This window comes from Lepidochelys olivacea (assembly GCF_965140295.1).
Source record: "Lepidochelys olivacea isolate rLepOli2 genome assembly, chromosome: 2".
Taxonomy (NCBI): Eukaryota; Metazoa; Chordata; order Testudines; family Cheloniidae; genus Lepidochelys; species Lepidochelys olivacea.
In genome coordinates, this window is record NC_140412.1 from 250164126 (window position 1) to 250186422 (window position 22297).

A 22297-nucleotide genomic window follows, 5' to 3' on the forward strand; every position below is an offset into this window, starting at 1 on the left:
TATACTTTTTCAGTTACAGAGCTTAAAAATCAATAAGACTTTTAAATAATTCTTAAATTGATTACTATAGTCTATGTGTCTACATTATAACAATTATCCTGTGAAGTAGAAGTTTGCACAGTTTTTGGGGAGCCACCGTAAGTTCATAGATTCAGAGTTTAAGGCCAGAAAGGACCATTAGATCATCTAATATGACGTTCTGTTCATCACAGACATTTCTCCCAGATACCGTTGTATTGAGCCCAATTATGTGTGCTTGGCTAAAGGATATCTTCTGGAAAGGCATCCAGTCTTGATTTGAAGACATCACGAGATGGAGAATCCACTATCTCCTTTGGTAGTTTGTTCCAATGTTTAATCACCATCACTGTTTACAAAAAGAAGGGTGATGTTTTTCCAATTTGAATTTGTCTGGCTTCAGCTTTTAGCCATTGGTTCTAGTTTTGCTTTTCTCTTCTAGATTAAAGAGTCCTTTGGTATCCAGTATTTTCTCCCCGTGGAAGTACTTCTACACCGAAATCAAGTCACCTTTCAGTCTTCTTTTTGATAAGCCAAACAGATTTTCTGTGATAAGCCATTTTCTGTGGCTTTTCAATTTTTCAACTTCCATTTTAAAATGTGAAAACTAGAAATGTATGAAGTATTCCAATATTGGGCTTACCAATGCCATATGCAGAGGTAAAATCACCTCTCTACTTCTGTTCGCATTCAAGGCTCTCATTAACCCTTTTCCCCACAGCATCATGCTGGGAACTCATGCTGAGTTACTTGTCCACAGTGACTTATCAGGGTCACTGCTTTTCAGGATAGTCTCCCATTCTGTAGGTATGGCCTGCATTCCTTGTTCTTTGATGTATAACTTTGCATTTGGCTGTATTAAAACTCAGTTTGTTTGAAAGGGACCAGTTGACCAAGTGACCAGGATTGCTCTGTATGATTGCCGTGGCCTCATCTTTGTTACCACTCTACCAACATTGAGAACACAATTAATGTTCTAGGCATGGGTTATCGGCTGTGCCAGAACTCTGCTGTATGACACCTTTGCATTCTTCTTTTCCCCATGGCTGCCAGGGGGTGATGTAGCCTTGATGTAAGTTAAAGCAGGCTCTGGTCTGCTCCAACCTATGTCAGCTTCTAATGGCTCCCAAAAAAAAAAAAAAAAAAGAGTATAACTAACAGGTTCTGCTGAAGAATGGCTTAGGAACAGAAAGTTGTGCAGATCAGTATTTCAATACAGTACATGGGCAGAACTATATGGAGAAGTTTAATCTTGAACAGTACTTGTCTGAACTGTGTATGTTTCCAGTCACTTCTGGTAGTTCCCTAAGCAGTAAGTTCACTAACATAGTTTATAAAACTTATCAGCTGTCTGTAGATTGCTTCACTAGGCATGTTTCCTTGAAGACTTAGAAAGATCCAAGTTTGGCTTAAATCAGAAGTGAAAGGAGTTTGCTGCAAATATTAGATGCCGCTTGTGAGGGATGTGAAGGCAACATTCTTCAGGTCAGATTTAACCTGAGGGGAACCTTCCACTTGCATGTCCACAATAACTAGTTCTTGACATATGAGCTTTGGCTGTCATGTGTGCTACAGCCACTGGTTTGTTTTTAATACCAAATGAAATAAATAATACTTCACATTCCTAAGCAAGTTCTTTTTCACAGAGTTTTTACAGAGGTTACTTCACATTCCTAAGCAAGTTCTTTTTTCTGCCCTGGGAATAAAAATACAGTTTGGTTACACAATGAAGGCCTTGCCAGCTCCAGTGTATTTCTTGGCACCAAAGTATTGACACCAACCAAAAATGTAGTGGGTATTCTTGTAGTGACTGAAGTACATTTCAGTGATACTTGGAATAATTAGTGTACATAAATCAGCATTAGTATATTTGCATCTTATTGCTTCCATAAATCCTTAGTCTGTGGTGACCCTGCAGCTTGATCTAACAGTTACCAGCACCTCTATTAATAGAATTCTAGCTAGGAGAGATGGATTATTCACTATTCTTCATTCTCTAGTACTGTGTCTTGCCTAATTTAAATATTCTAAGAAATGGGGTTCCCATTACTCTCATGGGAGGCTATTCCACACTCTCTGGAATAGATCTCACTGTAAAGAAGCTTGTTCAGATACTCAATTTTGTTCATTTTTGTAAAAGCATCCGAATTCTCCTAGTAATACCATAAATAATTCATCTCCCACTTTTGTGTTTACACCGTTCAAACATCTGTAAACTGTATCATGCCCCTCCTTATTTTAAATCAAGTTAGTGTTAGTCAAGTTATACATATTTATCTCTTTTGACCTTTTCTCATGTCAGTCCATGCAGCCCCCTAAAATCCTTTTCTTTTTCTTTCTTTCTTTCTTTCTTTCTTTCTTTCTTTCTTTCTTTCTTTCTTTCTTTCTTTCTTTCTTTCTTTCTTTCTTCTCCCTCCAGTTTGTCTGTATCTTTCATATACTCTTTCTCCCAGATATAATTAGTATCTTCTACATCTTATTCCCATTTATTTTTGCCAGCTGGTTACAGGTGCCTCAAACTTATGTCCATCTAGTATTGATCCATCCTGAAACTGTAACTAGAAACGAAAACATGCCCTTTAGTCGTAGTCTTGCACTACCTCTACTAAATGTGCTATTACTGAAGACATGCGTAGGCCAGTGTCCCTGGTAAACTAGCAATAAATCTCATATCTGAGTTTATAATATCTTTCCTGTAGCTGTTTGGAGAAGTTGGAGTAATTCTTTCCCATTTTGCTCTTATCCCTCACACAGTCCTGAAAGTTGGGAGCAGTTGTCCAGGTAAGTCCACCTGTAAGCCGGCATAGTTTATCGTGAACAAGTGGTTTTGTTTGGAGTGTCTTCTCAGTGGAAAAGACAGCAGCCCTAACATCTAGTCTCCATCGTGTGTGTTGTGTCTGGTCAGCCTACTCTTCTCTCATCTATTTTTTAAAGTGCTGCTTTTTCTGATAAATAAAATCTTTCTCACACAGAGGTTTATGTTCCTTCTCTCCATCTGTTGCCCTCATTGAGAGATCCCAGCTTTTTACAGTTGATATTTGCCATGTACATAGTTCTTTAATCCCTTAAAAATCTCTCTTCAGTTAATTGAAGTACTGTTTGTATAGTGTTATGGGACCTTGCAAAACTGCTTATTAGCAGATTAGCGCAAACAGCACAGTCCCCAGAATGTCTGTCCTCCTGCTGCTATTGCAGCTAAAACCAGTTCCTCTTTTAGAGGTGGGAAGAACACGCACATGCATGATCTTCCTCAGGAGTTACTTCCTGAGACAAGGGTCCTTCGCATCTCAGCGGAACTATACTTCTTAGTGACTAACTTTGGCCAACACTCAGCACTACAATAGTGTTTATGTATATTGCTAACTTGTATTATTCTCAGTGCCAGCATTCAGCTTTGAACATCAGCATGTTGATAATCACCAAGGTGTACCATCCTTTTTTTCTTAGGATTGGTCATCAGTACTGTTATTTGTTTATAATGGTGGGAGACAGACCACAAGGTTTTATTTTTGAGCCTCAGAGTATTTCCAAGAAGATTAGGAAAGGACTTGTAGGGGATCTGGCATTCAGTAGCACTTTAACTAGCTTGTCACAGAGAACATGTACTTGCTGATATTCCTGTTTCATTGCTGATCCTAGCTAATAGGTGGGTCACCTGGGTATTTTTCATCATCCTAACTATTACTGGTGTGCTTGGATGCCACAAAGAAATAGAGAAGAATAATTATATTAAGAACAAAAATCTTTTGAATCAGGAGATCTCAGTAGGCTAACTACAGGTCTTAAAGACAGATTTATCTATTTTTTCACTCTACACAGTGTTATTAATACATTTGTAGCTTTTGGACATAAGTATTGCCTTGACAAAGTCTGTTGCCTAATACTGTTTTTATGGATAATTGTGCTATGCTGTCATATTAATCAGACATGCAGCTGTTTATCATACTTCCTTATATACAAATTATTTTATTAATAAAGCACCTCAGTTCCTCAGTTTGTCCATGTGTTGCTTATAGGTGAGCCTGAAATGGTTCATAGAAATCCAGGGAACTCTAAAGATACTGGATACCTACTTATCCATGAATGTGTTTTGTATGGTGCTATCCTTATAGTACCAGGAATACTGACCTCTCAGGAATTGGACACTTCTAAACTCTTGTGTAAAGTCACCATAGAGAGGTGTTGATTAATAGTATTGCCAAATGATTGACTACACTTGTGGTTTGTTATGAAAAATGTTCGAGACCAAATAACCAAACATAGCCAATTTTACTGCTAAACAGTACAGTACAAAAGAAGTTACTTCCATCTGGGAAGCTGTTCACACAGTCCATTCACCTTAAAAGAAGATGTGCTCCCCAAAATATGCATTCAAAATTAGCTATATTTATACATTACCCAAGTCTAAAATCCATCCATCAGCTTTTTACCTTGTGTTTGTGGTTCCAACGTGTATCCCTTATCTCTTGTTTTTGAACATAGCATGCCAAACCAGCTGGGCCATGAAGACTCTTCCTACCTTGTACTCATGTGTCTTGATTTTCAGAAGGTTTATATTTTCTACTGCCAACTGCTATGTTTAGCTTTGCAAGGTATTGTCAGATATAAATGTCCTGACATAAGTGGGCAAGAATGAACCTAATACAACTTAGCATAACTGTGTGCTGACATTGATATGTACAGTAATACAATATATATCATATTAATGTGACATGTAATACATATTAATGTGACTTGCAATATGTATAACATATACACTGGCTAACAGAAGTTATAGCTCTTTACCACCAAAGCTACTCCTTTGCCATGTAATCTTTATGACTCAGAATTTGTGACATTTCCAGCAGCCATTTCAATGTGAATGAGAGCTGAACTAAGCCACTTGTGCTGTTGGAAAGGAGAAAACAAATAAAATACCATTCAAAATGTAGACCAACCCCCCCCCCAAGTTCTGTTTTGGAGTATATTGGAGGGGTGGGAATTTGGGGTATTTGAGGAATAAGGCTTTTTCTCAGAGATTTAGGATTCTTTTTATGGTAGTATTATTTGCCTCAATGATTCCTCTAAATCCATGTATGTTTTTAACACAGAAAAAAAAAATTTTTGGCTGTTGCCTTCTGTTATTGACTGTTTCTAAGGTGGGTGATTTTACTTTTATTGCAATACATTATGCCATTGATAGCAAAGTCAGATCCCTGTTAAATACTGTTTTAACAAACAAACAAAATTAGCACTATATACAACTTGTAGGAAGTCTTAGAAAAGCAGTCAGCGGGTGAATGGGCCAGTTTTCGAAAAAAAAAAAAGTCCTTTTTTCGATCAACCAACATTGTTTATTTCAACAAATATGAAGTTTATCAGCAATATGGTACATGGTTTTTTAATTTTAAATTTTTTTTAAATCACATAGCTACATTAAACACTGTTTCACAAGTCTGTCTACCATACACATTAGTGAAGGTTTGGATCTGGGTAAATGTATACCTATAGATGTCAGATAAAATGCCACATGTATCTCCAGTATCTTAGTTTACCAGCTGTTCTGCAATATTCACCTATAAGTCTGACATCAGAACTGAGCCCTGGGGGTGCAGCTGTCCACTAGGTGCCACTGTTGCTGTTCAGAAATACAAGTAAAACAGGACTACTGAGGCTGCATGAGGCTGAACCTAGAAAAAGCAGAGTAAAATGATAAACCAGTTTTAAAAGTTTAACATGGAAAGGTGCTCGTAGGAAGTCCGCATTCTCTGCAGACCACTGTATGTTAAAATTCTGCAGGTACGTCATGCAGCTTTGGAGATTGTAATCATGAGTTATTCTGAAGAAGTATTGGTATGACACTTTTAAGCATTTGCTTTTTCAAATCATGGTTTAAATTTTCAGAACATTGCATGGGGAATACCAGTGTAGAACCTATTACTGCTTAATTGGTGTTAGATGCACCTCTCTTGTGAAGTGTATGTAACCCTTCTGCCCGTCAGAGTTGGCAGCAACAAGGGCCGGGTTCAATATCTAGGGGATCCATTCCAATAACACAATGCAAACCGGCTCGAGCCCCCACCCAATGACCTGGGACAAATATATACCATCCCCGCTGGGCGCCTCCAAGAGGCAATACTTCCCCTCTCGCAAGCACAGAGTCTGAGTGTAGCAAAAAGCCTTTTAATAACAGAGAGAAACAATGTGGCATTATGTTGGGGAAACACCACCCCCAGGATTCATAACACAACCCATGAGCAAAAAAACCCACCCCAAGCAAATTGGGGCATGCCCCTTTCCCTTTGGTTCTTGAGTCCAGCAACCCCAAATCACCCAAAGTCCCAAAAGTCCAATGACCCAAAAGTCTCTGTCCCTGGTCAGGGCAGCCCCAGAGTTCGAAAGTTTATCTGCAGAGCTTTACCTCCCAACCTGGGTGGAGATGGGACGGGGGTAAGAGGCACCTTACGTGATCTGAAGCTGACCGCCCCACAGCTCCATAGGCCTTCGCTCCGCTCTGCCAGCCGCCCCACGAACTCCTTCGCTCAGCTCCGCTCCGCAGCCCACAAGCAGCTCCCGCCGTCCCACGAACTGCTCCACCAGCTGGTCCACAAACTGCTCCATGTCCCACCAGCAGCTCCCACCGTCCTATGAACTGCTCCACCAACCTGTCCACAAGTCATTCCAGCCGTCCCGCAAACTGCTCCACAATATATCCCCACTACCTAACACAACACTCAGTGATTTCAGCTCTTAGTCAGTTCAGCTCTTTGGTGAATTCAGCTTGTAGTAGGGGAGCCTCAGTGCCGGTGCACTGTTAGCCCAAAGTGAGCTCAGCAGCCTGTAACTGGACGTCTAATCAAAATTAGCTCTGATATTCCACAGTGGAGAGAGGAGGAAGTGCAATTAGCATGTCAGGCCCTCACCAAGGGGCCCATGCCACCAAGTATTAATACTTGTCCCCAGCCTCTCTCAATTCACAGAGTTTTGGAACCCATGACCCTTGCCTAGCGAGTGCTACTTAGTTGATGGTGAGTCCCTCCATCATAACAAAAGGCCAAGTACAGTTCCAAGCACAGTTCCCATAATCAGGGTAATAATAATTTATTCTTCCTGCCCCAATAACAGAGACACTGGGGATCCCACAGCAGCCAAAGTGACCATTTGGGCAGCTATGGCCACATTCTAGGCTGGGTGGGTGTGCCTATGCAAATGAGATTGGCCCCTGAGGTTCTTTTCCAAAACTTGCCACACCTCACCGCCAGATGTCAGGGTGGAGCTCATCCTGACATTGCTTACATGTACTTAAAAATTGATGTACAAAACATGTTTTGTTCTCTATAGAACAAAATGTTTTTAATAAATGGAATATTATAATTAATGTTGTTTACTGTGTACCGTACTTGTAAATCTTGACTATGGATTGTGGGTTCACTGTCTTCTGAAATAAAAAGCCATTGACATGGAAGATTAATGTACTGTTCTAGAAATCATAACTGATTCCTTTTCTAAACAACTTTGAAAATGTGCATTACTGTACAGAATTCAAAAGGGAGAGAAAAATAATATATATTTTAATAATGTCAATATGTTTCCTAAAATAATTTCCTGCATAGAAAATTCATGACCTTAAAGTCCAATATCTTGAGACTTCCATGTCTAGAAGCAGGTACTGAGTGTCCCAGTGGAAGTCTAATGATCTCCCCTTTCCAGTTGTATAAAAGTTCTGTTTCTAACCATGCAGCGTCTTGTGATATCTGGACTTTGGTTTGTCTTTAGTACAGGATTGAACATTAATGTCCCTGCAACAATATCCAGTAAAGTTTGGGGGGAAATTCCACATCTAGGGGAAAAAAACAAAAACAAATCCATGTTTCTGGCAGATTAAATTACTAAAAAATGACAGCTGTTTAAAACTGCTTGAAGGTTTGTAGTGGTACAATAAGTCCTTCGATTAATGGACAGAGTGCAGGTGAGATAATTAAGTTGATAAATACGTCTTGTCATATGCATAACATCGCTGTATATGGTTTTGTGTATTTAGGTCTACCTACTGTAAATAATACACCGGTGCAAACTTTAGTTTTACACATATTGTAGCTTTATAACATCAGATAATTACTGTATAGTTAGAAAGGTATGGGCCTTGGTCCACTTATACATTCTAACTGCATTAACCACTCTATCTGGAAGGCCTTCTAATTGCCTGACCGCTACAGGCAGTCATAACAGCTGAAGGAATTGCTTCATGTGTACAATGAAGTGCCTGATTTTAGGGCTTGCAAAATTCACTCACTTGTCAGTACAATATGGATATTTCCTTGCTGGCCATGGAGACCTAAGTAATCAATTACTGAGGAATGTAAGCTTTTCAGTCAAATGAAGGCATAAGGGTAGGGCCCTACCAAATTCATGGCCATGAAAAAAGTGTCACGGACTGTGAAATCTGCCCCCCCACCCCATGAAATCTGGTCTTTTGTGTGCTTTTACGTATACTATAAAGATTTCATGAGGGAGAACAGCATTTCTCAAATTGGAGGTCTTGGCCCAAAAGGAAGTTGCAGGAGAGTCCCAAGGTTATGTTTGGGGAGCTGCGGTATTGCCACCCTCACTTCTGTGCTGGCTTCAGAGCTGGGTGGCCAGAGACCAGTGTCTGTTGGCCAGACGCCCAGCTCTGAAGGCAGCGCCCCGCCAGCAGCAGTGCAGAAGTAAGGGTGGCAATACCATACCACACTACCCTTACTTCTGCGTTGCTGCCTTCGGGGCAGCTGGACAGTGGCGGCTGCTGACTGAGGGCCCAGCTCTACAGGTATCAGTGCAGAAGTAAGGCTGTCAATACCATACCATGCCATCCTTACTTCTGTGTTGCTCCTGGCAGTGGCTCTGCCTTCAGAGCTAGGCTCCTGGCCAGCAGCCACCGCTCTCCAGCTGCCCACCTCTGAAGGCAGCGCCGCCGCCAGCAGCAGCACAGAAGTAAGGGTAGCAGTACCACAAGCCCCCCTACAACAACCTTGCAACCCCCACAAAACTCCTACAATTACAACACTGACATTTCAGATTTACATAGCTAAAATCATGAAATTTATGATTTTTAAAATCCTATGGCCATGAAATTGACCAAAATGGACCGAGAATTTGTTAGGGCCCTACATAAGGGATAGACACAAACTGACAACTCCAGGGCCTCTGCTCCTGCTCATAGCTTTGCTCAGCAGCAGTGAAGTGGATATTACAATACTTTGGTCAGTTTTACTCATGCTATACAGAACCCTGTGTGCAAAAACCTGTCATCATTGCTTTACTACATCTGTTTATGAACTCTCATCATCTTAAGAGACTCAGTGTTTGATTTAACTAATTACAATTTTTAGATGTCTAGCCGTTAGTAAGTGAAGAGTGATCTCAGGATGGCTTCTTGGGATGTATTTCTGTACACAAGGATAGTCAAAGAAGGAACCTGATTAATCCATCTCTTGTGTTTCTTCTGAGTATGTTTTAGATGGTGTGAACAGGTTTTTCTGATAGCTCATTTTATCTTGGTTACTTTAGACTCAGTGTAACAAGCTCAGAACTCGAATGCTCAAATAAATTGGTTAGTCTCTAAGGTGCCACAAGTACCCCTCGTTCTTTCTGCTGATACAGACTAACGCGGCTACCACTCTGAAACGTGGGTATATAGCGGATAATCATCTAAAAAACACTTAATCAATAATTGCTTACATTTTGTGAAGAAAAAATTCACGTGGTGAATCATTATGTCACTCGGTATATTTTAGGAGACTTTGCTTAAAATAAACTGAATGAGTCAGCTGCCACTAAATAGATTTGCCTTCAAGGGGAAAAAGATCACTCGGTAGATTTTGCCAAAAGCTTTTTTTGGTACCTGGTGAGACTGTGATGATGATTGTTTAGCTTATTGTGACTGAAACATTTTAACACAACTAACATTACAAAACCATATCACAAGTTCTGATTTTTTTTTGGCCCTTTCACATAATTCAGTACCCAGATATCTCTCATGAATGCAACGTAGCATTTCTTTCCTCAGTGATGAATGGAATCTCCATTTTTCTGTAAGAATTGCATCATATACAGACCAGTAATAATGAGCTAGGGATGAGATTTCTCTATTTGTCTTCTGCCTTCCCTCAAGAGTCATCTCTTCAGGATATGTAGTTTGTCATGCTCACAATTTCATGTGTCACCTTCTGTATTTTATCAAGAGAGGATGGTAGGTGTTCGGTAAGCATATGTACTTGTGTTTCTATATCATATTCTGTGCTATTCTATGATTCGAAAAAATGTGCCCTAGATAGCACATCTGACATAACAAAGATCTTACCTGGTGCATGACTTAAATTAATTTAGTACTTTTGTAATCTTAGCAGCAGTCTTTGTATTCTAAGAGTTGTTCTAGACCGTGGCTTTTAAACAATGGTTTTTAAGTGTTTATGTTCAGTTTCTAGTGAAATCTTTCACAACTAAATACAATAGAGGGCATCTCTCCATCTATTTGGATGGAGTCATTCCTCTGGAAGCAAAAGTAGAAGTCCCCTAAAAATCAACATGTGTCATACATTTAACACAGATACTCCTGATATAAGTATAGGGGGAAACTACGATAATAAAGTGATACTACCAGTGGCAATGCTTGACAAATTATAGTATTTTAATGATAACCATATGTTTATATTGATCTGTTGTCTTACTGTTTCCTCATTCTGGCTAGTGTGTGGAGTGGATGTCTTTCCTGAGTTATGTTATTTCTTGGGGTACAATTTTTAGCAAAATTTTGTATAAACCCATTGGTGTTATAAGCCTAAAGTGTTTTTCCTTTAACTCTTTATTAAATCACAATTCATGCTTTGAACTTTATTCATCATACATAACAAAATTCCTTAAAATTTAGCTCTGAAGGTGTCAAGGTTCCTCCCCCACTCTGAACGCTAGGGTACAGATGTGGGGACCTGCATGAAAATCTCCTAAGCTTGTCTTTACCAGCTTAGGTCAAAACTTCCCCAAGGTACAAAATATTGGATTGGCCGCTACCACCACCAAACAAATACTGGTTACTGGGGAAGAGCTGTTTGGAAACGTCTTTCCCCCCCAAATACTTCCCAAAACCTTGCACCCCACTTCCTGGACAAGGTTTGGTAAAAAGCCTCACCAATTTGCCTAGGTGACTACAGACCCAGACTCTTGAATCTTAAGAAAAATGAACAATCCTCCCAACACTTGCACCCCCCCCTTTCCAGGGAAATGTTGGATAAAAAGCCTCACCAATTTGCATAGGTGACCACAGACCCAAACCCTTGGATCTGAGAACAATGAAAAAGCATTCAGTTTTCTTACAAGAAGACTTTTAATAGAAATAGGAGTAAATAGAGGTAAAGAAATCCCCTCTGTAGAATCAGGATGGTAGATACCTTATAGGGTAATTAGATTCAAAACATAGAGAATCCCTCTAGGCAAAACCTTAAGTTACAAAAAAGATACACAGACAGAAGTAGTTATTCTATTCAGCACAATTCTTTTCTCAGCCATTTAAAGAAATCATAACCTAACACATACCTAGCTAGATTACTTACTAAAAGTTCTAAGACTCCATTCCTGGTCTATCCCCGGCAAAAGCAGCATGTAGACAGACACACAGGCCCTTTGTTTCTCTCCCTCCTCCCAGCTTTTGAAAGTATCTTGTCTCCTCATTGGTCATTTTGGTCAGGTGCCAGCGAGGTTACCTTTAGCTTCTTAACCCTTTACAGGTGAGAGGAGTTTTCCTCTGGCCAGGAGGGATTTTAAAGGGGTTTACCCTTCCCTTTATATTTATGACAGAAGGTCTTTCCCATTTTGTTTGCATTTAATTACAGCTTCAAGTAGTTACCCATTCTTCGTCACAATTTAGCATTTATTACACAACTGAGTAATTTTGCCACTCTAGAGGGAGCTCTTATACTAACACAATAGAATAACTTAGTACAACATCTGGAAGTAGATAGGTACAACTGACCTGGAAAGGTGCTTACAGACCAATGTAACAGGCAGTAGCAGGTAAAGATCATAATGCCACAAAAATGGGTGTGCCATGCCTCAGAGGGAGCCTTTTTAGAGATGCCATTTACCAGCTATAAATTAGTAGCATTCATTCTCTTCCCATCTCTCTTCTACTATTGTAGTTAATGGAAGTTCTGGTTCCAGTGGCACCTAGTAGTACCCCTTTAATTCATATTATGTCAGCATTTCAAGTGTAAGGACCAAATAATTAGCTGATTCAGATATCTTGCCTATGCTGTTCCAATAACTGCATTTAGGTTCTTGGATAGGGTGACCAGATGTCCTGTTTTTATAGGGACAGTCCCGTTTTTTGGGACTTTTTCTTATATTGGCACATATTACCCCCCAACCCATGTCCTCTTTTTTCACAGTTGCTATCTGGTTACCCTATTCTTGGAGCATAAGTCAGATCAGACTTTGGACCTAATCCTTAATTTTCAAGTTTGACTATCTTCATTGTTTCCAGTGGCATCAAGCTGAAGACTTTGCATGAAAGTTGCCAGGCCAAATGCAAGTTTAGAAAGGGATATGTGTATCAAGTAATCAACTTTTTAATTCTAGAACTTGCAGAAGAAATAGCTTTTCTGGCAATGACTCTTAAAATAGGATGTAAAAATGGTGTAATTGGAATTAAATACAAAGTGTGTTCTAGATTCTAGACTCAGGTTAAAAATTTTTTTATTCAGCTGAATTTAAAACTAACATAGAATAAAATACTCCCAATAACTTGTTTGTTTGTATTATCTAATGTGGGTTTTTTTAATTCTAAACCATTGAGATTTGTAGCCAAATTATTTGTAACCGCTTAAGGTTTTTTGCCTCAACTCAACCTTTACCATGTGAAGAATCCTGTTGACTTTGATGAGACTATCCATGTTCTTAGAGATAGGCACATGCTTAAGTTCCTTGATAAATCAAAGCCTTATTTGTTCATAATGAATTTACTATAAATTTATAATTCTTCATTTTTTTAAAAAAAGTTTGATACTGTGGCTATTTCAAACTGCATCAGGATTTCAAAACGAGATCGAGACTTCACACCCGTTTACGTGCCTTCCTGTTGAAATTTTAATTTAAAAAATAATTTTCAGAAATAAAAATTGAGCTAGGAGGTGAATTTTTAATGTGGGTTAATGCTATTTGGCATTTTTCGGTTTGGGGGGGTTGAAATGGACACTAGAAAATAAATTTCAGTTAATTTCAATTAGTTATTTACATGGAATAATGAAGGTAATACTACATTATTTCTTCTACGCCACATACTTGCTTGTTTTCTGAATGTCATGTGAACATTATTCATCATTTGAGAGCAACTGAGGCAGTTGCTTCTCTCTCTATTCTTTTGATTCTGCAAAGTCCCATAGAAGTGAATGGATGCTTGAAAATTAATACCTGATGTTGTTTTTTGCTAATCAGATGAAGCTGTTCTTTTTAAACACAAATGTGATATCAGATGTGCAGTAATTACTAAGGTAAAACCAGTACTATGCAGAATATTCTCCTAATTAAATGTGTTGCATTTGAATGGTTTCCTTTGGATCACTCTGTAAAGCAAAACTATACTGAACAATAAATGAAACCACCTTTTTTCTCTGAAACCTAAAACTACAGATGGTCAGAGTGTATATGAAGCACCTACACTCTGAATCAGTCTTTTATATGAACGAGAGAAAGGTAATTTGAAGGTTTGAACTCCCCCCTGCCTCCCACACATACACAGTAAGCTCGTCTCAAAATGAACAACTCTCTAAATAAAAACTAATTAGGACCTAAATTAATTAGAAGGTGTGATTTGAAAAGACATTGATGAGAAGAGTCTTGTCATTTTAGACAAATAGAATGGAGCTAAATAAATTAGGCTCCATTAATATATCATTGTTCTGTGAGCAGTTTTCTTTTACTGCATTCATTAGAGGATACTACTTGAAATGAACCTTTGCTGGGCATTATGGATTCAGCATGCATTTACCAATGCCTGGCGCACAGTTCCTACATTAAAAATATTTCAACAAATCCTCATAATTCCTGAAAATTAATATTTATATTTTCTGGGTGCTTTGCTTTTCATCTGGAAAGTATGAGATGCTGAACATTAATTTTCCCACACATACACAGTTGTCAGAAAAGAAGCCTTACATCAAAAGATTTGGAAGCCAGAAGTCTGAAATTACCTTTTTTTTTTAAAGTGTGGTCTTATAACTTTATAATATACAATAGATCCTCCCTCCTTCCTCTACCAGGATAATTTTCTTCCAGTATTATTTATTCTGATAGAAAATGCACTGCTTCATGACTACTTCAAAATTCCAGTAGTCCTTTGATGACTTTTTAAAACTGTGTTCTAAAGAGTTTTTGCAGTATATAATTAGGACATATTGCAAGTGCACATCTCATCATGTGTTTCTTCCTTTCAGAGAATGAGAACTATTTTTTTCTTTTCCTTTCCCCTTTTGCCTTCTTTTTCTGCAGATGGAGTATTTGGGAGATGTCAGCGGGTTCCGGTAATAGATGTATATAAATATGAAATTTCACCCTCCATTCTTCAGCACCTAAGGATCATCTTAGAGAAGCTTTCACATAGAGGTACAGTAAAAATTGAATGAGAGTGGACCCAAGAAATGTGTGGGGCAAAAGAGCAACAGTCCGTGGTGTAGAGTAATTATTTTTGGTGGGTTTTGGTATTATGTGGTACAGAAAATTTAAATCAGTATGTTTCAGGCCTGATCCTACAGTTCTTATCCAGGCAGAATACCTCCTGAGCCAGTGAATATGTAGCAGTGTTTTGGTGAAGCATCTAAAGGAAGGTTATGTCCCTTCTGCAAACCATGTGTGTCTGTGCCTTCAGCCTTTTCTATGCTGAAATTTTAGCCATTGGTGTACCTCCACAAGAGGAGACATGGTTTACGCTAGTGCAGGGTTCTCAAACATCATTGCACCGCGGCCCCCATCTGACAACAAAGTTACTACATGAGGAAGAAGGGGCTGCAGCCCGACCCCCAGTGCCCGAGGTGGGGGTGGAGCTCAGGCTTCAGCTTCAGTCCTGGGTCCCAGCAAGTCTAATGCTTTGCGGTCCTGACCCACAGTTTGCGGACTGCTGCACTAGTGTAAATCATTAATAGCTAAGGAATAATTTACCATAAATTTGAATGCATCACAGCACATGGAAGGATAAAAGCACATTGGGCACCCAACTTGCTAGGGGTTAACTTTCCATCAGCTATGAGAAATTCCTAACTTCCTAATTAATTTCTGTACTTCTTTATTTGAACTGTTCTGGTTTCATTTAACTACTAAATCTAGCATGGCTGTAGTAATGCTTAGTGAATCTTCCTTGAGATAATCCGTACACTCACTCTAAAGTGATGGAAAGGCTGAGAAGGGAGAATCTGGTTTCTGAGTGGCTTACTTGGAATTAACAAAACAAAACTTTGAACAAAATGAAGAACAGTAATTTGAACAAACTTCTTTATGTGTTATAAGTGAATAAACACATTTGTTTTGGAGACAGAGATAAAAACAGGAAAGCTTTGTCATTTTAATCTTCATTTTAAATGGTTCCAAAATGTATGTTGGAATGATTTATTATACACCCTTGCAGGACACCAAAATAGGCCGAGGATTTATTTCCTGTCCAGCTGCCTCCTACTGATGTGATCCTAGCTTGCCATTCATTAAGGGCTAAATCAGGAGGCGCCAACCTGTGGCTCTGGAGCCACGTGTGGCTCTTCAGAGGTTAATATGCGGCTCCTTGTCTAGGCACCGACTCCGGGGCTGGAGCAACAGGCGCCAACTTTCCAGTGTGCCGGGGGGTTGGGGGGTGTGTGCTCACTGCTCAAACCCTGGCTCTGCCACAGGCCCTGCCCCCACTCCACCCCTTCCGAGCCCTCCCCTGAGCCTGCTGTGCCCTCGCTCCTCCCCCTCTGAGTCGCCTGCATACCACAAAACAGTTGATTGGGAGGTGCGGGCAGAGAGGGGGAGGCACTGATTGGCGGGACTGCTGGTGGGTGGGAGGTGCTGGGAGCGGGGGTGGGGAGGGAAGCTGCTGACATATTACTGTGGCTCTTTGGCAATGTACATTGGTAAATTCTGGCTCCTTCTCAGGCTCAGGTTGGCCACCCCTGGGCTAAATCAATGTCTTGCAAGCAAAGCCCAAGGCAATGGTCTTTGCTCAGAGCACCTTTGTAGGAGCTGGAGAGATGGAATCCTTCCTCATCTGTGAGTATGATGTGGGGCAACTGTGAAGCCAGGTACCTAGTGACTACTTAATGTCTCCCAGCTCCCCTGCAGGATTTGGGACTGGTGGATCTCCACTCTCTGTGGACCCTTTGCCAGACCCCACCACACTCTAACTTGCTCATGATCTACCTGCCATCCCCATGCTCTTGTGCAGAGAGCCGTCACTGATCACCGAGCTTGTTTTGATCCAGAATTTCTCTGCACATGTTCTCTCTATCCGGAGCCCACCATCCTTCCAGCAGATATGTTGGCATTTCTGCTGCACTTTAATCCTTGTAAAGGGGCAAGCAGTATTTTCCCCTAAGGGAAATATTATGAATGAAATGTGGTCTGTCTCCTGCTTAGTGCATTGAAAGAGACTGGTGTAGAATATGCATATTAAATATCAGGTAGGGAAAGAAGGGGTATGTCACTATTAAAACTGGTTCAGGAACCTTACACAAACACACACAGATGTTCATCTTCCTGCTTGCTCTTACATCAGTTTGAGCTCTCTTGTCTAATATTCTCAGCAATTAGGTACCATGGGGACCTTAAAAATATCTGCAACAGATACATACAATACACACATTCAGTGCGTGTCATACTTCCTCCCTACTCTCCTCATTCTTGGCAAATACTGGAGTATTCATTGTGCATAAAGAACTGGACCAACAGAACCAACTATAACTCTTCAATTGGTAGAAATGTTTAAAGTGTGTCCATTGTTATGACAGTTCTGCCAGATTAGTTTTATCAGTGTTTACCCAATCCATTATTCTTATAATGAGATTTAGAGGGAAGTCTTTGTTTTCTACTGTAGGTATCAAGGTCCATACTTCCAACCCATGTGTGTCAGTTGTAATGATGATCATTTGCATGGTTAATACTGCTTTCCTGTGCACTCTACAGAATATCATATCTCTTTCATCCAATTCAGACATAAAGGAAACTTGCTCTTTCAGGACCACACAGATGGTCCAGAAATATTCAGAGAAGGTCTTAACTTGCTCCAAAAGATCGCTCCATGAGCAGTTCTAATGTCCAGTTTTGCCTTGTCCTTCAGCAGCACTACTAACTAGCTCTGCTTCAGCTAAAGCTACATCTACCATGAAAAGAACAGGATCAAACTGCAGTCTTTGTTACTGGCATAGCAACATGCCACACAGATTTTACCTGAAAGATTGTACAATATGTCAATTATAATTCATTTCAGAATGAGTAAAATTCCTGTTAGCAGCTGCATCAGCCATATTGCCAATTAAGGGTATTTTTTGTTGCTCATTATCTTGAGTGGTTTTCTAGTACCTTTGGTCTTAATTTTTACAATGGGTTGTTGTTTTTTTATTCCAGATTTTTACATTCTGTCAGTAGTACTAACTTCCTCATTTTCCTCTGCCGGTAGCATGCGCATCTCTATTTCCTTATTGCTAATTAGGCTATCCATCCTCATTTTTCTTTATTTTTGGTGTTGTTGATTACTTTCAAGTGAAGTTTGTGATCAAAGCAAAGGCCAAAAGGAAAAGTTGTATGTTCAGATACAATAAAACAAAGTAGAATGTAGCACTAATAACACATCAGTTTATTCTGCCACCCTTAGTTACATGCAGTATGCTAGCAAAGCATACAATAGAAAGTTGGATGAGTCATACTATTGATGTTAATCTCCTTAATAAAGGATCTTGACTTTATGTTGAATTAAATTTTCACGAGGGTACAATTTTCATGGCTTTTTTACCCACTGAGAGTATTTCTGTTTATGTCAGCTGTCAGTACCTTGCTGCGAAGTTTTGTTTTCTCACAGTACTGTAATCCCGCATGGCATTTTCGCTCATATGATCCTTGTCAAGACTCTGGCAATGCTCATTATGAAGATTTTCTGAAAAGTTTATGAACTTGGGTGTGGGTAAGAAAAAAGCCCTTGACGATTGCTGAAATTTATAATCAGCTTCTTGTGCCACTGGTCCTTCTATAATGCATGAGAAGGAGGTAAAACATTTCTCATTCTTATTCAAATAGCTGCAAATGTGGGTTCCACTCAGTACTGTGCCAGAACTGGAGAGCTTTCTGCAGCACTGCCTGTTGGGGAGGTGCACACACTCTGTGCCTCCATGTGGCCCCTCCAGAGGCTATATATGGGCATCACCCTCAGTTCCTTCTCACCAACCATCTCCTGAGTCTGAGCTCCCTGTGTGGTTTACCTCAGGGTTTTTTCTCTATGAAGCCAGCAAGTTAGATTCCTGCCTTTTTTTTCTTAGTTAATAGCTGGTTAGTTAGTAGTTAGTGCTCAGTGTCTAGTTTCTTTACTCTTTTATTTGTTTTAGTCAGTTAGTTTTGGTGTGAGGCTCCAGTGGTATACACTCGCCTATCATTAAGCAGTGCCCATCGTGTGGGGTATCTATTTTAAATAGGGACACCCACCCCCATGCATTGTCTTTTGTGTCTCAGCAAGGGACACATTAAAGAGAGGTGTAGTATCTGGTGTTCTTTCAAGAAAAGGATGCAGATTTCCAGAGATCTGCATCTCAAGCAGCACCTCACAGAGCAGATGAGGATACCTGCTTCAGTCCCAGGGCCTTTGGATCACCCAAATTCTCACACTGCTACAGAAGCTGCAGTGGTCTCTGGCAGACCCCTGGATGCAGACTGTTCTCAGAGAAAGAGGGGCTGATTTTCCTCCGGGGATTCCCCAAAACAGGATCCATAACATGACTGAAGTCACCCCAGATCAAAGAAAGACTCTTCTTCCTCTTCAAAGAAGGACATGGAACATTGCCAGGACTCCTCAGGTACTGCTGGGCCATCAACCCGTGTCTCCCTGTCTATACTTTAAACACTTCAGCAGTGGCCCTTTTGGAACTCCTGGGGTGTCTCCCAGGTCTCAATTACCAGCACACTTGAAGGGAAGATTGACAGACCATTTTGCTGGGTACCTGCCAGAGCCACTTACATTGCAGGCCCCTGCAGATACTGGCCCTTGTAGGCAACCAGACTTACAAGACTACCACAGGAGCAGGTTGTATCAAGAGGACCCACTGACCCCAGTTAATCTGTCATCCTCCTCATTTGATGACTCGACGGCCTCAGATTCCTCCTCCTTAGTTTCAGAGGATTTTAAATCTTATCAGGACCAACTGAGGAGGATGACTGAATTGTTAGGCACAGAAGTTGTGTTTGTCCAAGAGAACATGTTCAGGCTTTTGGACCTTGTTCAGGCAGCAGCCCATGGGAGAGTAGCCTTGCCTATTATCGAAGCTCTTTTGGAACAGGCGAAGGCCTTGTGACACATGCCAGCCTTCTTAGCGCTTACAGCCAAGTGCACGGAGAAATGATATCACATTCTAATGCAAGGCTTCAAGTGTTTTTATTCCTACCCTGCCCCTTACTTCCTTGTGGTCACAGCTGCCAATGAGATGTTGTGACAGGGAGATTCAGATCATCTCCAGAGTCCAAGAGACTTAACTTGTTGGGAATAAATTATTCCATCTCCTCTCTCCAGATGTCCATAACTAACCACAGCAGGCACTGTTAGCAAAATATAATTTTGTAAATTGGGAAGCAATGCCCATGTTTACTAATAGGTTGCCTGAAGATGAAAGGGAGGAGTTCAGCCTGGCAGAAGACCTATTGGCGGCCAATACATCGCTCCTGTTGGTGCTCAGTGTGGCAGGCGCCTTTTTTTGGGGAATGGTCTCTGCAATAACCAGTGAGAAGAGGCTTCTGGTTACAAAACTCTGGCATAGCTTCTGACATCCAGCAAACCATAGAGGACCTTGATTTGGATGGTCAGTTTTTGTTCTCTGAGAAAACCGATGAGTTTGCACTCATTTAAACACTCGTGTGCTATACTCCGTTAATTGGGGATCTATACTCCAGCCCCCAAGATATAGCAGTACAGGACTCTATAACAGCTACCACTCTAAAACAATACTTTCAGCAGTATTACAGGTAGTCTTGATATCCTCTGAAGCAGCATGACTTTTTGTGGGGGAGGCACAAGTCACAGAGATGGAGATCCTCCAGCTCCTACTAGAATCAACCAGCTTGTTCTCTGTCATCTTCGGGGAAACAGCAGATTTTATTTCTTCCTCAAGGACAGCAATACAGCCACCAGCAATCATCTGATCTCTCCCCCTAGCCCTTTGGGAACAGATTATCCTAGTTTTTCAGTGCTCAGGAAATCATGACTCATAAATGGGTCCTGAACACTGAGAGACTGGGATATTCTAGCCTCTCCATCCCCATCTCACAAAGCTGTGTTCCTTCAGTAAGGTCTGATTCTGTTCACTCTAGGTGCCCTAGAAGAAATCCACCTTCAATATCAGGGAAAGGGGTTCACAATACTTTCTGATCCCCAAGTCAAAGGGGATCTGAGACCCATACTAAACCTTCAAAATTTCAACAAGTATAGCAGATATATAAGATTTTGCATGGTTTCCCTGGCATCAATCCTTCCCTCCTTAAACCACAAGGACTGGTTTGCTGCCCTAGATCTCCAGGATGCCTGTTTCTATGTGGCAGTATTGCCAAGTCACAGGAAGTTTGAGATTTGTAACGGCAAGTTGACATTATCAATACACAGTACTTCCTTTTGGCCTGTCCTTGGCCCCCGGTGTAATTCATCAAGTACATTGTCATGGTGGTGGCATTCTTGAGGAGGAATGGAATTCATTATCTTCCCTTACATGGAGATTAGTTAGCACCACGCAGATCTGAACTTTGAATTCTTTTCCATGTCCAGTTCATTATCCATCTCTTCAGTCATTTGATACTCAAGCTGAACAAGGGGAAGTCCTCATTATTCCAATACAGGGGATCGAGTTTATTGGAACTCTATTCAATTCTACAAAATTGATGGCTTTTTGCCCTCAAGACAGTTTCAGGCAATTTGCCAGTTGTGCCACCGCACCATCACTGTCCAGGTATGTTTAAGGATACTAGGCCACAAGGTTTCATGTATTCATATGACTCTGCATGTCAGGCTATGCCTGTGCATCATTTGAGGGTGGCAGAAGCTAGTCTCTTGATTGAACAGACACCCTCTGAACAAATTGGTCTGGGTTTCTCCTGCAGTCCTGTGTTTCCTAGCATGGTGGATGGATCAGAACAATGTATATGGAGGCATAGCATTTGCTCATCTCCTTCCAATCAAGACAGTCATTATCAACACCTCTCTGATAAGGTGGGTGCACAATTAGGGGGTTTGCAAATCTAAGCTTTGTGGACCAAGCAAGATGTGGCTCTTCATATCTGCGTTCTTGAACTTTGAATGATTCACACTTGCTGTGCTTTTCCCCCTTACCTCAAGGGCTTGTTGGTCCAGAAGCTCACTGACAATACAACTTCAGTGTACTGTTTGAACAGACAGGGAGGGGCATGGTCCATTCAGGTCTGTTGGGAAGTGATGACGCTCCAGCACTTTTGCATCAAAGAAGGCATTGCTCCTACTGCTGCTCACTTACCTTGCTTCCAGAATCAGCTGGCAGAGTCTCAGCAGGAATTTCCCTGTGAATTATGAATGGTTGCTAAAGAACATTGTACTGGGTAACCATCTTCAAGTCCTGGAGTATTCTGCCAGTCAACTTATTCACAGTGAAAGACAAGAAGAAATGTCAGTTTTCTTCTTGAGTAGGTCATAGTTGAGACTCACTAACTGATGCCTTTCTGCTGAGATGAGGACCATAGCTCATGTATGCATTCCCCTCTATTCTGCTCATCCATCAGATCATACTCATATTGAAACAAGATAGTGCCAAGATAATCCATGTTGGCCACTGTGGTTGAGAAAGTGCTGATTCCCAAATCTTCACAGTCTCTCGTTTCAACCCCCATCACCCCTCCTGTGATTTCTGAAGTGTGGACAAATGTGGCACCCAGATCTGAGCAGCTTGCGCCTCACAGCATGTCTGCTGCCTGGTTGGATCAAGTAACAAAGGACTTGTCAATGGCAGTTCAGGACATACTACTTAATAATGGGAAGCAGTCCACTAGGTCCACCTACAAAACCAAATGGAAGCATTTCTTGATCTGGTCCATT

At 40.7% G+C, this 22297-nt stretch overlaps 1 protein-coding gene across 3 annotated transcripts in view; it reads left to right on the forward strand.

Moving 5' to 3' along the window:
* Nucleotides 1–22297, forward strand: part of PTPRN2 (protein tyrosine phosphatase receptor type N2) — a 1058681-nt gene that overhangs the window by 290958 nt on the left and 745426 nt on the right. For 2 of the 3 annotated variants that reach the window (XM_084620379.1, XM_084620380.1), the window contains one exon: nt 14515–14628. In XM_084620379.1, coding sequence (XP_084476505.1) covers nt 14515–14628 — 114 coding nt within the window. Of the gene's footprint in view, nt 1–2772; nt 2800–14514; nt 14629–22297 lie in introns of all 3 variants that reach the window. The other variant, XM_084620378.1, reaches the window with a different exon arrangement.